This window comes from Nestor notabilis, unplaced genomic scaffold (assembly GCF_000696875.1).
Source record: "Nestor notabilis isolate BGI_N333 unplaced genomic scaffold, ASM69687v1 scaffold5616, whole genome shotgun sequence".
Lineage (NCBI taxonomy): Eukaryota > Metazoa > Chordata > Aves > Psittaciformes > Psittacidae > Nestor > Nestor notabilis.
The window spans coordinates 44,368-61,488 of NW_009931661.1; the positions used below are offsets into that span (position 1 = coordinate 44,368).

The 17,121-nt window shown below is 36.6% G+C and overlaps 1 protein-coding gene across 1 annotated transcript in view; it reads left to right on the top strand.

Annotated features, from left to right (window-relative positions):
* The window catches only part of HNF4G (hepatocyte nuclear factor 4, gamma), an 18,447-nt gene extending 4,414 nt beyond the window's left edge, over nucleotides 1-14,033 (top strand). Inside the window, exons 4-10 of the mRNA XM_010016017.1 lie at nucleotides 3,469-3,581; nucleotides 7,777-7,932; nucleotides 10,163-10,250; nucleotides 12,337-12,489; nucleotides 12,670-12,906; nucleotides 13,402-13,524; nucleotides 13,915-14,033. Of these exons, the coding sequence (XP_010014319.1) occupies nucleotides 3,469-3,581; nucleotides 7,777-7,932; nucleotides 10,163-10,250; nucleotides 12,337-12,489; nucleotides 12,670-12,906; nucleotides 13,402-13,524; nucleotides 13,915-14,033 (989 nt within the window). The remainder of the gene's footprint in view (nucleotides 1-3,468; nucleotides 3,582-7,776; nucleotides 7,933-10,162; nucleotides 10,251-12,336; nucleotides 12,490-12,669; nucleotides 12,907-13,401; nucleotides 13,525-13,914) is intronic.
* The last annotated feature ends 3,088 nt before the right edge of the window (nucleotides 14,034-17,121 follow it).

The window sequence follows — 17,121 nt, forward strand, 5'->3', positions numbered from 1 at the left end:
AGAAGGTAATGAAGTAATTTATTATTTGATATAAAAAGAGAAATAACCTGAGTTAGTTTTAAAATTAAATAAAAATTCTAAAATACTCCAGCAGAATAATTCAATGGAAAGTCTGCTATAATGCCTTCATGATGGAAAAATGCTTTTGTATTGAGGTGAAATATGCATCATATAATTTTCAGGTGGGCAAGCAGTTCCAACACTGAGCAATAACAAATATATGGGTTTAAAATGAATTTGCAATAGTTTAACCCATGAATCCTGGCACCAAGATTAGTTGATTTCTAAGTGGTGAGCCATCTCCTGGAAAAGTTCAAAGTGTGAGATTTTAATTTTAATTTTTACCAAATTTGAATCATAAAATCTTTGTCTGGGATTTTGCTTCTACCCAGTTGAAGTAATGATAGTGCAAATTTACTGGTTATTCCCTTAAATTTAAATGTTTGAAGCATTAAAACCAGAGGAAGCAAAAAAGTGGTGATGAGAACAGTAGTGGTAGCTGTCAGTGAATTCTGCACATTAATTAAAAATTTTTATAATCTCATTAGGGCTTAATATGGGAAGATTGTTACTTCCCAGTGTCACAGTGATTCTTCTGTGAAAGTGGAAGGACCAGATGACCACAGGAGCAGAGAAATAGGGAACGAAAGGCAGTGGGAGTATCAGAGGATTTTTGTATCAGGTTGGGGCTGTTTTTCACTGGCAGTTATGATACAGAGTCAAAAGACATCCTGATCTGGTTCAAATAAGCACTCAAAAATGGTTCATCACAAACTTTGCTACCTGTTTTGTTTGGAGCATGGTGTATCTGTCTGAAGGCCAGTCTGTGATGTGAGTGTGCAGTCCTCCTGTACTGTAATTAGGTTATAATATTTTTAGTCTATACATAGCTTCCCTAAGAAAAAGAAAGCTGCTTCTGTATGCTCTTTTATAGCAATACTATAGTACCGCTTTGCTAGTGATCAAGTTTTGGTATGAAGTAAAACATATTTTCTCCTTGCAGCTGGATGGGGATAGTTAAAACAGTGTTACACTGCATATGCATGAAATGCATTTGCTAATTCTTGTGATTCTCTTGAATACAGTTTAGCCTTTTGGAATTTGAGCCATTAAAATCAGTAACATATTGTATATATATTATCAATCTGACATGAAGAAAAGGAGAAACCTGTGTGTCCACAGCAGCTCTAAAAGTTTTGAAAAATGCAAAGCTTCAGAGACTTTCAAGCCCCAGGATTAAAGAATAGTTTAGCTCAGGAGGAACATCTGGAAGTAATCTACTGTAGGCCCCCATTTAAGGCAAACTTCTATGTTCAGTCAGGTAGCTTGGGACCCTCACCAGCCAGATTTATGCAGTCGGTGAGAGGAGACGTTCCACAGCCCCTCCCAGCAAATTCTTCCAGTGCTTGACCACCCTTTTTTCCTTATAATTAGAATGTGTCTTACTGCAGTTAGGGTAGTGTCCATTGCCTTTAAGACCTCCACCTCTTGTCTTGATCCTCTCTTTTCTACATAAGTAAAGATGCCTCTGTCTTGTGCAGCTTGTGAGTTACATTTCCATAGCCCTCAGCTGAACACTGCCCACTTTCCCCATGTCCTGGGGAGCCCAAAACAAGAGAAATAATCACTAATACTAACTGACATTGCCATAAGGCACGTTGCTGACTCTTGTTTATGAAGTGAAGATGTATCCTGCACGAAACTTTTAACCTAATTTACTCCACGTGGCCTCCTCTGGTCCCATTGCCTATATAAGTTTAGTTTTTCATTCCATCCAAGCCATGTTTAAGGCTTCCCAGTGCTAAAACAATTCAAAACACTGCACTGTAAATTTCACTGCTTGTGTGGTGTTGTATGCCTCTCTACACCATCAGAGTATGTCTCATAGTGTAAGTGTAGCAGAGTCTATATGATAGTTTCTCAGCTTGTTTCTAGCAAACGGCTTTCTGCAAGAGAAAGATGAGAAAGGCTTAAGCTATGCAAGCCCCTTTTGAGAAAATATTCCCCCTTCCTCCTGGAGTCTCTGTTTAAGGCAATTTTAGCCTGAACCAACAAAAAGGCTTTAGGAAGACAGACAATCCAGTCTAACAATCCAAAATTATGCATATGCGGGAGAAAACTGAAGCATTTCCCTATGATTTTTAAAGTCCTCCAGCAGTGACTTTTACCAGTGATAGTCAGAGGAGCTGTCTATATTTTCTAATACTAATCAGGACTGACCTTATTTTAATTATCTATGTAGCACTTAAGCTGCTGAGACTCAGTGAATAGGGTTTTCTTCCATTCTTTTGAAAAAGGTTATATTTTTTGTTTTCTGTGTACATGAACATTTAGTTCTTTGTGTTTATCACTGCACAACATTTCTTACTGTGACCTTAATAAAAGGCCCATCAGTGAGTGTCCTTGGCAAAAAGTTAGTACACCTCTGGAATAAACTATGTTCATTGTTCAGATAAACCCTGAAAACTACCAAGTGAATAGATTTTTTTATTTTATTTTTTTTTATTGAAGCTTTTGGTACTGCTCCTAAATTCTGTAATGCAGATTGTTTCCCACAAAATAGCAAACATCTTTTGAAATAAAGCCGCTGCTCTTAAAAGATGATGAGATTCCTTGTGCGATAAAAAGATTTTATCATCACAATTCTTTTTTTTTTTTTTTTCTTTTCTCCTTCGCCTAACCTTGGACATGATCTAGGTTTTTGAAAAATCTGATTGATACTTTTATTTTTTCTTCTTCCTTCAGTTCAAAAGTTAGCCTTGTTGCTTCATAAGGCTTGTGTGTGCTGATAAAGGACTCCTTATCCAAAGCCCTTTCAACTGCCTTTTATTTTGGACCCCATGAGACAAAACTTACTGGCCTGAAACTTTTTTGTGCCTTTTTTTTTCATTTATTTATTTTTATTGCTTACTTAATGTTCTGTAAACTGAGTAGGAATGCAGTGTCACTGAGGAAGAGCATGAAATTTGTTTCAGAATTACCTTACTAGTGGCTTAACTTCATGATTCGTTCCTGTTTCAGGGTTCCTCACAGGAGAGCGGGAGTTGGGCTTTCAGACTTCCTCTGACTGAAACATTTTGTCAGTGGTGGTGGTGTACAACTTGACCTGTTCAGCAGTCTGGAGATGTCCATTTCTATCCTAATCATAAAACATCACTTATTAAATTGGTTAAAATAACAAAACTGACAGCATGTATTCAAGTTCAAAGGAAGAAAGAGGTTTTACTGTAATATACCTGGTCATGAAAGTGCTGATAATTCACTATCTACAATTAGTTATACATAGTTTTTATAGGCAAACTGTACAGATAAAGAACATAGACATGTATTGTCACCATTCCTCATTACTCAGATCTAAATGATCTTTTTTGAATGTCACACCTTTTAATTCTTATAGTTATTTAGTAAAATTCTGAAATGATACTGTGTGGCAATGACTAAAAGTCAATAAATGAGACAATTATTCTTTTCCAGCTGTACAAAATGAACGGGACAGGATAAGTACAAGAAGAAACACTTTTGATGGCTCCAACATCCCCTCTATTAGCACACTGTCACAAGCTGAGACACTCTCCCGTCAGGTACTGAGATCAAGCTGTTTGAAGACTTTAAGACCTTTTTTTGAAGGTTAAATACTTTTCAGTTTCTTACTGTCTTAAATGTAATTATTGAGACTACTTTTTTCCTACTTCCAAAATGTACCCAGCTTTCTCTTCCTAGTGGAAGAATCAGTAATAGAATACATTCTTAAGTAAAGTCACTATGAAAAAAGTTCTACTTTGTCGAGGACAATATGTCCTAGGCGCCTTTCTTAATAAAGCTTTATGGTTCTTACTGCTTTTAAATCACTTGCCGTCTCAGGCAGCTGGTGGCATCTATCTATCCTTGAGGCTAGCTTTCCCGTGAAACATTATAGGAAAAGTTGTCCAAAGCCATTATATTCAGAGGGGTGTGGACACTCAGTTCCTTAGATTCTTTTGAAAATCCCATTTTTAATATCCTTAGACATAACAAATATGACAAACAGAGGTGTTCCAATTGCAGTCTATTCACATCTTACTTTTAAATTTTCTTTGTCTCATCTGAACTTAATTATTTCATTTTCTTTTTCTTTTTCTTTTTTCTTTTTTCTTTTTTTTTTCCCCCCACTATCCAATCAATTGCTGAATGGAACAGTCTCCAATCCTTTTCTGCACCTCAGATAAATCATGGTCATTGATTCTGCATTCTTACACCTCTTACTAACTTACTTAGAATTTAACTGCCACCTTTATGATTTTGTGCTGACTGATTTATACATCCCCAAATGTTTTGTAATCTCATCCTTTATCAGCATCTTTCTTAGGGTGGAACTGTCTGTGAGAATTGATGCAGGAATTACTGGGTGATGGTCTTTGGCACATACATCATGTCTGGGCAGACTAGGTGAACATAATGGACCTTCCTACCTTCATACCTATACAGTATGAAAAATATACCTATTTTACCTCCTTTATAATTCTCTGAACTTGCTTATTGTGCTTTTTTGAGTTAGTTCCTTAATCATTTCCAACTGGTATATGCAATTCAGGAATAAAAGCTGCCTTAAACAGAATCACATTCTCAGCTCTTGCTGCCACGAAGTTCTTTTCAGACGGTAGATTCCTGGCCTAAAACATCAACTTGTGTATACACACAAGTTTATTCTACTTATTATTTGGCATGTAGTCATAGAAGAGAATAGCTCGTACTGTGCCAAGCATATAGAAAGATACACTTCTGGCCTTAAAGACCAAGAGGTTACATTAACATGATGGAAAAGTAAAGACATAAAAGTCCTTATTTTTCCCTTGATTGAATGGGTCTGCAAGATAAGTTCAGTCCTGAGGATAGACTTGGAGGATGTAGTAGTATCACAAATCATTGGCCATGTCCTTCAGCTGTGAAATGAGGAAGAAGGTGGCATTCATCTCTTTTAAAAATTTCATATTAAAATAAGGAGAATTAATTCTTTTTGTCCCTGAAAATCCCTTCTAGGGGAAAACTATCCAAGTACAAATTTTCTCCTTCATACCCAGGAGCTTCCAGGATTATGCGAATATGAGAGAGACATGCTGGACTCTTGTAGGAATAAAATTTTTTGTCTGATGGTTCTCAGGACAATAGGGATATAGTGTTATATCATCATGTTCATCAGGCCATGAATGGCTACAAGTTGCACCAGGAGACCTTGCATCTTGATATAAGAAAGAAATTTTTTACAGTGAGAAAAATCAATCACTAGAACAACATTCCTAGCTATGTGGCGAAGTCTCCATTACTGGAGATTTTCAAGATGTGATTGGACAGGGTGCTAGATAATCTCATATAGGATTCTTTTACCACAAAAGATTGGATGAGATGACCTTTTGAGGTCCCTTCCAACCTGGGCCACTCTATAATTCTATGAAGTCAGCGACTCCAGTTTTGCACCCCTGAAATGACAAGCAGGTTAAAGCAATAGAGAAATAGAAAAAGAAATTCATAGCTTCATGCCCTTATAATGAGATGCAACCCTAGGAGTTCATAATGAACTCCATGGGAGTCATCGCGTGAATCCCTACCAGAAGCTCACTAAGAATTTCGGGACAGAGTCTATAGTTTGTTCTATAATGTGTAATTTATAAAGATGCATAGCATTGATTAAAAGATTTTAAAGGAAGGACAGTGTATTAAGTTCATGAGTTACTAAGTCTAACAGTTAAGCAATCTGCCTGTTCTTTTCCTTCTTGAATTAATTTCTAGTTGGTGCATGTTGGTATCTTTTTCTGGTAGATCAGAGTGCCTCTTGCTCTCAGAACTTTCTTCTTTGTCTAAGTCCTCGTACTCTTCTGGAAAAAAAAGAAATATGTTGAATTTCTTTACTCTCTTTCTGTACTGATGGTTTTCTAGACTGAATCATAGGTAGCTCTCACCTGAATGATACTCAGTATTTTCAACTGCCATTTCTAGCAATCTGTAGAACATGCAAAAGGACATGGAGCTGTTGGAGCAAGTCCAGAGGACGGCCATGAGGATGATAAGGGGGCTGGAGCACCTCCTGTATGAAGATAGGCTGAGAAAGTTGGGGCTGTTCAGCCTGGAAAAGAAAAGGCTGCGTGGAGACCTCATAGCAGCCTTCCAGTATCTGAAGGGGGCCTACAAGGATGCTGGGGAGGGACTCTTCATTAGGGACTGTAGTGGTAGGATAAGGGGTCATGGCTTTAAACTTAAACAGGGTAAGTTTAGATTAGATATAAGGAAGAAGTTCTTTACAGTGGGGGTGATGAGGCACTGAAATGGGTTTCCCAATGAAGTTGTGAATGCTCCATCTGTGGCAGTGTTGAAGGCCAGATTGGACAGAGCCTTGGGCAACATGGTTTAGTGTGAGGCATCCCTGCTCATGGCAGGGGGGTTGGAACTAGATGATCTTAAGGTCCTTTCCAACCCTAACTATTCTATGATTCTATGATTTTATGCCAGAAATGGACTCACAATTACAGCAGGGATTTCACAAATGTGCTGTCTACAAAGAGACAATACCTCTCAGCTTTTCTCTATATGACAGTCTTTGAATTATGTGTCTGAGGATTTTTTTACTGGCCTAGCTGCTGTATTTCCATGAGAATTAGTGTTCATCTAAGCTGTTTTCAGTGGTTTAGACTACTGAATTATGTAGGAAGCTCTGAGCTTTAGTTCAGAAGTACAACTCCCTTTGAACACCCAAGGATAATGGTGTTTCACCACAGATCCCACTGGGGGATTTAACATGGGTCTGTGAATGAAGGGGATCTGGTAGGAGGCAAGCTAAATAGCACCCACCATCCTGAAGTTTTCTTTTTCTGTTTCTTTTTCTGTTTCTTTTTTTGTTTTCTTTTCCTTTTTTTTTTTCCTTTTTTTCTTTTTCTTTTTTTTCTTTTTCTTTCTTTTTCAGTTTCTGTTTCTTTTTCTTCTCCTTTTTCTTCTTCTTCTGGTATCTTTTTTATGCTGATACAGTAGCAGCTGTAAACTTATCTTTCTTCTCAGACTTGGTTTTATCTTAAGTTGTCTTTCCTGCCTGAGTTGAGAGCAAGCTTGGTTTTGTTCATTTCCTTGAAAAGACATTAAGAATTTCAGGATTTGGCTCAGTGATTATGTGAAAGTGCCCCAGCTTCATGCCCAGAAAGATGCTGCTCTCTTCTTATTTCACAGAACAGTGTTCACTGCAGGTGGTCCAATGTGCACTCATATCCTTTACATTTGCTCTGAAATGTTCTCAGGTCTCTGCCTATACTGCTGCTTCTTCATTACAAACTGTTCTCCTCTAGGCACTAAAATCCCTCTGTTTTACCTTCTAAAATTAATGGTACTTATCTTTTCACTAGGAGAACATGATAGCCCTTTATCTCTCTCTTTCTTTGCCCTTAATGTTGTTGCATGCCCCTATGAGCTCTTAATTTTTTTTTCCTGAAGTGAGTATCAACCATTTCAAAGGAATTAAAAAACCCACCTCCCCCCTACAAATAGTAAGGACTCTGGCATATTTTAAAATAGTATTTTGGAATGAGAAGATATTATATCATGATATGAATAGTGCAATTTTTAATATATTGTAATACACACTGGTAATAAGAAGCAAATTTTATAATTTACATGCAGACTAACGGTCCATAAGGTCAAGGAATTTCTCAAGGGTATGCGTGATTACTGCTGTGATTTTTTCTTAAACATGCTCTTAACCAGTGAAAATGCAATTATATGGAATTTAACATTATTAATTTTTTCTCTCACTGTGGCTAGATCACAATCTCCAGTCCTGGTGCTAGCACTGACATAAATGTTAAGAAAATTGCTGGTATTAGTGATGTCTGTGAATCTATGAAGCAACAACTTTTGGTCCTGGTGGAATGGGCTAAATATATTCCAGGCTTCTGTGAATTACCACTGGATGACCAGGTATAAGAGACCAAACAAAGAACTATAATTATTGTTCTGTTATTTCTGTGATATTTAAGCGTTGTGGTTACACACATTTTTTTGTCTGATCAAGTAGAGATAGATGCTAGACCCATGATCTTAATTTTTTTTTAAGTTTTAAAATAGCAACACCACAAAAAAATAAAAAAATGGATGAAATTGGTATGGTTCCAGCACATTAACAAAAAGAAGCAGAAAAACAGTATGTCTTTCAGTGTTTTTGCACTTTTTGTATTCTGTTGGAGGCACAGGTAGCCACATGCATGCAAAAATTAAAGAAAACCCCAAACTTGTAAAAGAAGACATGCTTTTTTCTGACCTTGCAAAATGTTTATTTTATGTTCATCTTTCATTGTAATATGGTTTAAGACAAATTTAATTTGAAGTAGATCTTCTCTACTTGCAAAATATAAAAGTCATTAGAATCTCAAACAAATGCCAAAAATACTGATATCTATCCATACAAAATAATATTTCATATATGTTGTATAGAATAAGTATAGAAGAAAAAAGCATCAAACCTTGAAAATTCTTAAGAGTTTTTATGACAGGTCTCGTCTATCATCTCATCTGTAACATATCCTAATATAACACAGGGTTTCAGAGTAAGTTGTGTTGGCACACTCGGAACCAGTGTCTCCATGTTGTGGTTCTCTCAACAGCTGCCTGGGCAGGGAGTTAATTCATGGTTCAGGATCTCTTGATTCCAGTCCACCAAAATCTGATTCAGCTTGGGAACAACTCTTTGAAGTGAAATTGTCTAATTTCTGCTTTTGCCTCTTCAGTTTCTTGACCAAAATCCTGAAAGGAGGTTTAGGTTATCTTTGGGTTTGAGACTCAAACTGAGTCATTCCCTCTTATAATCTTCCTCAGGAATATGAAGGTGTTTCAGGCCACAGGAGACCCACCAAAACCGGAGCTTAATGTTCTCAAGGGCAACAAAGGCAAGCAAAACTGTTGCTGGTTTTATTGTTAAGATGACATGAAAGGAAAGAGAAGGGATCAGACCTCATTAAAAAGTCCCTGTCTGTATTTAAATTAAAACCAAGCAAACAAGCAAACAATGAACAGCTTAGAAAGACAAGCTGAAAACACCCGTGCAGTGCTTGGAGAGCACTGAGAAATACTGCAGAACCTTAAGTACGTTGGAAAAGTAGTCACAAAGGTATTGGCAGTTAAACCAAATTACACTTCTGCATTTGTGATAGCCTGTTTCGGAGCGTCATTGTGCATTTAGTTATAAAATAACTAAACACCTGGTTTTGAACAAATTATTCCTGATCTGGGAATGAACCTGACCTACAAACCATAGAGCAGGCCATAGCAGATAAGTTAATTCTACTGAGAGCCTGAAAAGTCTTTAACACAATAAGTATTCCTAGGTGCTATGTGCCTTTACATTACTCATAAAGTATTGGCTTATTGGCTTGGATTCTTAAGAAAAAAATTACTTGCCAAGAGAGGAGTTCCTTGAGGAAATAGAGTCCAGTGCTGAAGTTTCACAGAGGCATTAAAACCAGGAAAGTAAATAGGTGACAAAGAGTAAACTAATGACCGCATTTTTAAGTGCCTTCCTTGTATGAATCAGGTTTCTTCTTTGTTGACAGTAGTGGATGTTTTACCACATCTGGCTTTGCTGCAGAAAAAGCTGGTTTAAGTGCTGCATAAATTTTTTAATCAAGGTGAGAAAAATGAAACATTGATAGTGCCAAATTTACTGTAACAGTTCATTCCAGCCCACCAGGGTCTGTAGCGTCAACTTAAAATTCCAAGGAAAACTTTGTTAAGGGAATAGTCATTAGGAAATTCACTAGGAAATAAATACAAGGATTGTATTTATTGATAAGTGTTTTGCAGAGCTGTAGGTTTAAAATCCAGACCAAATGCTGCAGGTGACAGAGGCTGACAATTTATTTATAGTGTGCTGTTAGAACACAGAACCACAGAATGGTTTGGGTCAAAAGGGACCTTAAAGATCATCTAGTGCCAACCCCTCTGCCATGGTCAGGGACAACTTCCACTAGATCAGGTTGCTCAAAGCCCAGTGTTAAGGTTTTTAGGTTCACTTACATTTTACATGAGAATCTTAACAGTCTTAAACATATACCTATAGCTGAATACACTTACGGTAATAAGCATCCTTATTTCTTTTGCCCTTGTTGGAACTTACTGCTTTATTATCTAATGAGTCTGCTGTTCTTTCCTTGAGGTTGCCCTGCTAAGAGCACATGCTGGGGAACACCTGTTGCTTGGGGCAGCAAAACGGTCCATGGCATATAAGGACATTTTACTTTTAGGTAAATATTGGTTTCTGTTTTAATTAATAATGATTATGTTATAGTACATTAGCAACCATGTAATCACTTAAGTGGAACAGCTGTTCTGGCACAATCAAAGCAATGCATTCTGTGAATGCTAAATAGCTGTTAATGACATAATGTCACATGCCTTGTTCCAGCTAAAGCAGGTGGATAGTTTCCTGTGATTTACTACAGCTTAAAGTTTATTGGATATCAGAAACCATAATTTAAGGGAGTTCATGCCAGATTGTCTCCTTACATTGTCTTCTTTTCTGCATCTTTGTCCTATAAAACACCCTACAGAACAAAACCAACCAACCAACCAACCAACATAAACCCCTTTTGCTTAAGAGAGGAGCAACTAACCTGTGGCCCATGTATTAATTTCAGTCTTCATAACTGGAGCTTTCTCAAGAGCCTTTCAGACATAGTCAGAGAAGACCCTACAAGCTAGAAAATTTAGATAGCCTGTTCCCTGCAACTCATTTTTCCAAGAACCCTCTCACTGCTGCTTTGACAGTTGCCATGTGGCCACCACGCAAACAGCATGCCCGTTGTCCCCAGTCATGTGGTGCATGACTGGCATGGGTGCATCCATGGCATGGTGTGGAGTCATGCCTGCATAAACATATTCTTGGTCACTTGAAACGGCTCCATCACTGGGCTATTTAAACAGACCATGGCTATTAGGGAAGGGGACATCATTGCATGGTAGAAACATGTCTTCCCTTCATTCACACAACAGAGAGGCACAGTAATAGGATGATGTGTGCCTGTGTGCATAGTGACATGATGAGGCATTTGTTAGCATTGTTTGACACAGCACTCTGTCATGCTGAAGCACACCCTGCCAAAAATGGCCTCATGAAATGTGTGCAGCTCCTGGGCTGTTTTGTGAAAATATGTGTAGGTCTTCTTGGATTAGGTTTTTTATGTGAGGCAAGACTATGTGGAATATGGACTCAAACTAGTTTCTTCATTGATAAAAGGAAGTTTTCCACTATTTGTTCTTCTTCTTTGGGCCCACTGCCTTATAACTCTAAATCAGCTTGACTTTATTTTTACACATATAGTAACATTAAAAGGACAAGTAATATCTGGAGATAATACTCTCACCAGCAATCCTTTCAAGTTAAAAACTATACAGATTACTTTCTTAACCTAGTTCTTTCTCTAAATACAGTTTTGCTGACAAAAATTACAGGAATTAAAAGTAAGTATTTGTAGTTTTATTGGGATTAGTATGTAATAAGGAAAATAATGATAAAATAATAACTAGAAAATTATAGTTAGTATCACCAGCATCAGCATCTATACCAAAAGAAACAATCTGGGGCACCAAGGCTAATTTCTAATACTTAGAGGCTAATATCTGTAAAGCTTATGAGTCACTTTGGCATAGATCTCTTGTGATATAATCATCAGCTTTTCTTTCAAATATTACTTGATGGCTTCTGGAAGCTCTGTGGCTTTCAATGTTTTCACCACTTATGTTAGATGATTTCTGGATGGAAGGTGAGTTAAGATGCCATGATGGAGACTTCTCCAAAATGGAAATTTAAAATTAAACGAGCAGGGCAAATTCATTCTTTACTGAAAATGTTATGATGCTTCTAAATTTGATTAGGAATAACAGAAGCATCTGTTGGGAAAAAAAAGCATTTCTAATGCCTCCTCTGGAAGATTACTTTTTTGTCCACTGACAACTCCTGATCATTCTGCTTAAAATATATTATTTTAATGGGGAAAGGAGAAATGTTAAGATCAGTTTACCATTATATTTATCTATTATGTAAAGATAAAGGCTGGCTTGCTCCATACTTGTGCATTCAAATATGGACATCAGAGCTGTGGACTAATCAGAATCTGTACAATTTGGTGTATTTACATGCACAGATTATTTCTGGGTGACAGCTGTATTTTGCGCACATACTCTGTTTACAAAGAACAGTTTTGTATGATATATACTAAAAGAAAAAAATCGATTAAGCAAAATGAAATGTGTTTTGAAAATGGGCTTCATCTACTACATTACATTAAAGTCTTTATATCAATCCATGTGTTGGTATTCTTTCTTTCTAAGGCAACAATTACATAATCCATCGCAACAGTACCGAAGTAGAGATCAGCCGAGTGGCAAATCGGATTCTAGATGAATTAGTCCGACCCTTCCAGGAAATTCAGATAGATGACAATGAGTATGCTTGCTTGAAAGCGATTGTATTTTTTGATCCAGGTACCTTTTTGAATATATGTCTCAGAATTATTTTACATGTGATTATATTGAAAGTAATTTTTATTGATGTAGCATCTGCTCATGTTACCTATGGATGAAAAAGAATAAAATGAAAAATAGTAAGATGCTCCTCCCAAATAATAATCTGCCTTGACTTTAAGATTTTGTAATTCTTTTAAGATGCAAAAGGACTGAGTAATCCAATGAAGATTAAGAACATGCGGTTCCAAGTCCAAATCAGTTTAGAGGATTATATTAATGACCGTCAGTATGACTCCCGAGGAAGATTTGGAGAACTTCTGCTTCTACTGCCTACACTCCAGAGCATCACTTGGCAAATGATTGAGCAAATACAACTGGTTAAACTCTTTGGAATTGTTAAAATTGACAGTTTGCTTCAGGAAATGTTACTGGGAGGTAAGCAAACAACTTGTTAAATTTACCATGATGTACGTGTCATATTATATTGAATTTAACCTACTGGGATGTTGAGGGAATCATGATGTAAGCAAGCACTTCGACCACATTGCTGGCTGAGCTTTGGGTCTTGTAAGTGTTAGCGAAAGCCTTCTTGTCTTGGCTGCTCATCTTGTTAAGTCAGTCCTCCAGCCTCAGATTATGCTGTGCATTTCTCCATCATTGCTGGATATCTAGACGTACAAATTCCCCAAGTAGAAGGAAGAATCGTTACAAATATTTTGCGAAATCCACTGTTAATGCTGTCAAAACAGTGAAAATAAACATAGTGCTTAATATGGTTGAAGTCTGGTTAAATTGTTTAATGAATACCCAGAGGCAATTATTCAAATTGCCAATCAAAATATTTGCTCTGCAGAAACGTAATTACTGAAGTATAAGTCTCTGCAACGACATGCTCTTTTGAATTGTTATATGCTCATGTTATTTTTGTAGGGACTTCTAATGATGCCAGTCATCTACATCATCCAATACATCCTCACTTAGCCCAAGATCCATTAACGGGCCAAACTATCCTCATAAGTTCCATGTCTGCTCCTGTACATACGGAACAGATTTGTAAGTAATTGCAAGTTAACCTTCTGTCATAACATTTCACTTCTACATTTAAAAATATTAATTAGAATGGTGGCCTGTCAGTGCTCATGGAGTTATTTCATCAGCATTCCTAAATTAAAATAATTTCATATTAAAAATATATGTATATAAACAATGTTAAGTAAGACACTTTGACCTGAATCTAATCTAATTTTAAATATTCAGCACCATCCTGATATATCTTTTTCACATGCAGGATTTTTAATAAACTAAAAATTATGATAATTAAAGTATCCTATTTCCCCAGCATGCTAAATGTAACAGATCTTCGTTTCAGTGCAGTAGTATGTATATGTGTATTCAGAGTGGGCCAGAATATAAAAATGTGATTCTTTCTATATTCTTTTTCAGCAACTCCAGAAACTCCATTACCTTCCCCTCCTCAAGGATCTGGGCAAGAATATAAAATGTCTGCAAATCAGGCTTCAGTCATTGCACAGCAATCAATTTTGAAACAAAAAACATTGTGATAATGTTTCTGTTGCTGCTTTACTTGTTGCCCCTTCCTTCCTTCCTTCCTTCCTTCCTTCCTTCCTTCCTTCCTTCCTTCCTTCCTTCCTTCCTTCCTTCCTTCCTTCCTTCCTTCCTTCCTTCCTTCCTTCCTTCCTTCCTTCCTTCCTTCCTTCCTTCCTTCCTTCCTTCCTTCCTTCCTTCCTCCCTTCCTTCCTTCCTTCCTTCCTTCCTTCCTTCCTTCCTTCCTCTCTTCCCTCCCTCCCTCCCTCCTTCCTTCCTCCCTTCCTCCCTTCTGCCTTCCTGCCTTCCCATTAGATAAATTGGTAGACCACTTGCACATTTAAAAACTCAGGATTATAAAGGAAGTGATTCCTCAGCAGCCACTACTGTGGGTGTTTTTTTAAAACACCTTATGATTTAGAAAGTCATACTCACTGTTCTGACTGCTGTGTACAGCTGTAACTGTGGGACACTGCGGTCTGACAAATATGTATAGAAGTTGATATTATTTTTAGAACTTGTAACTGAACAGATTAATTTTTTTATTTCCTATTTTAGTTGTCTTAATATTACTGGTTTGGATATGTATATAATTTTTTCATTTTGACAGAACTGGTTAGTGCTTGTTTAGCTGTGAATTGTAGACATTAAAAAGTGGGTTAATCAGGCAAAATCCAAGATTCCAATAATAGTAAAACAGTAGGCTACCAACCAAAACACATGCATTAAGTAAAAAGGAGAAAATAATGGACAGAAATACCCAACTCATTAATAAAAAAGTCTTGATTTTCTTTCAAGTAAAATTTCAAAAGAAGAGTTGAATCCTCCCTGATTACCTGTTTGTATGAGTCAGAGGGCTTACCATGGGCAAATATGTTTGAGGACTTAAAATCTGTATACACTGTAATGTCTATATCAGTCAATTAGACAGCGCTGAGGCATGGGTGCTAGCATTTATAGTGCTAAATATAGATTACAACAAGGACTGGTATGCTTTTTGGTGAGGACTAACTAGTATTCTTAACAATTTCTGGCCATGTGTCGGGAACAGGTACAGTTGAGGGACTTCTCACCATGTGCTTTGGATATGGCCACCTTTCATTTGGGGCACAGAAAGTATAATTAGGAATGTGGCCAGACCATGTCACTTGACCTCAGGGCTGGAGTATAGACTTTGTACTATTTAATTTACCTAGTGTAAATGAAGTCATTGTGTTTATTTGTCTAACTAGCTGGTGAATGAATGTTTCAGCAATCACTCCAGACTTCAACTACAGAAAAGTTGTAGTTACATGGTAGCTCTGTGTCTGGAGAGTTTGCTAACTCAAGTGGCAAACGTGACTGAGTTCAGCTCCAGAGTTTCCTGGTTTGAGCCATGGTATTTCAATATAGAAGACAGCCAGCACACCAAATACTCGTCCTCTGGATTTTGAAGAGTATTCAAAAGCTTGGGATGAATTGATTTACTATGACAAGCCCCCTTCTCCTCCTCTTCCAGTCTGGGGGAATCCAGCATTAACTAAGTTTTGTGTCTGGAGTCTATAATAACCCATCTGTGGATTTGCACAAAGAGGATCTTGTGACACATACTTACTTGGGCTTATGCTCACTTATTTACAATTTGTGAAAATAATCTATTATGATATATGAAGTGATCTGTTGTTCATACAATACCAATGTCATAAGAAAATCACCACTTTGCACATTTTATTTATTCCAGACAGCAATGATTTTCCTTTAATACTTTTAAAGTAGACTTTCTTCCCAGAAGATATGTAAGAGAGAAACAGAAAAACAGAGAATAAAAAGTTTGCTGAACTATCACAAAGAGAAAACATAGCGGAGTCAGAAATTCTGCAAGGTGAGATGTTGATCATCCTGAACCAGACACCTGCATAAATCACAGCATCCAAAGATGGTGTAGTTAAACCTCTGGCTTTTAAAAGTTACTCAAACTGATATGATTCTTCAGGTACGTTTTTGGAGGTAGGGAATGCAACACAGTAAATGCTGAGCTGACCTTAACATTCAAAAGGCTTCAGTGAGAATATACCTACCACCAGGTAGATGCTGTGTTTCTTTGTTCTTTTAAAGTAGTTGCTTTTGTAAAGTCTGCAGATAGTAGCTTTTAATGTTTACCTTTTACTTTTTAGAGTGTTTTTCTTTTTGCTGTTTACTGTTTATTTTTTATCAATGCATTTCTCTTTATACAAGTCCCTTTTAGTATGAGTTTTTCTGACAGAATAGAGTATGAAAATTTTGCCATTAACTTTAGCGGAATCTGTACTGTGCTATTTTTGCAAGTTGGCCACCAAAGCTTTGTGGGGAAACACAAAGGTAAAACATGCATGAGAGATATTAAGCAGCCCAAAAATTGACTTGTCGTAGTGTTAGGCTCAAGTTGGATCTGCATGACTTTACCAGGCCAGATTAATTAAGTCAGTTGCATAAACATGGCAGTATTGGTCTGACCAAAAACATTTAACTGGAAATAAAAAGTAGTCCCCAAGTTGGCCATTTTTGCTTAATATAAGCAATGTGAATAAATAGCTTATTAGATTTAGTTTTCACACTGTACTTTAGATATAAAGTGTACAATAAAATGTTTTCACACACTGCCAAAATGTACTGAATGAAAATATGCTTTAGTATTTTATCTGACAAAAAGTTATCTATTTTGTACGATATATTACATTTTTGAATAAGAACACCATTGTAATTTATTGGGAAAAACTGATTTATTTTATAAATGTAACCTTATTTTTGTAAACTTAATTATGAAAAATCAGAAGTGATTAGCTTTGTTAAATATTAAATTATAATGAGATGTAAATTTATATGTTTGAGCTCTGATACCAAGTTTTTGTGTTGAGCATTTGGAATTGAAATGGTTGTTGGAAATATTTCAAATACACTGTTTTTCATCAAAGCTGAATAAAGAAATATGAATGATCCAAATGACACATTTTCCTTTTGGTAATTTTTTTAAACTATTTACATAAATAATGACAATGCTTTATATTGTTTATATTATGAATAAATATAAAACTGTAACATGCTTTCATCTCTACAGTATTCACAGCATCACAGAATGGCTGAGGTTGG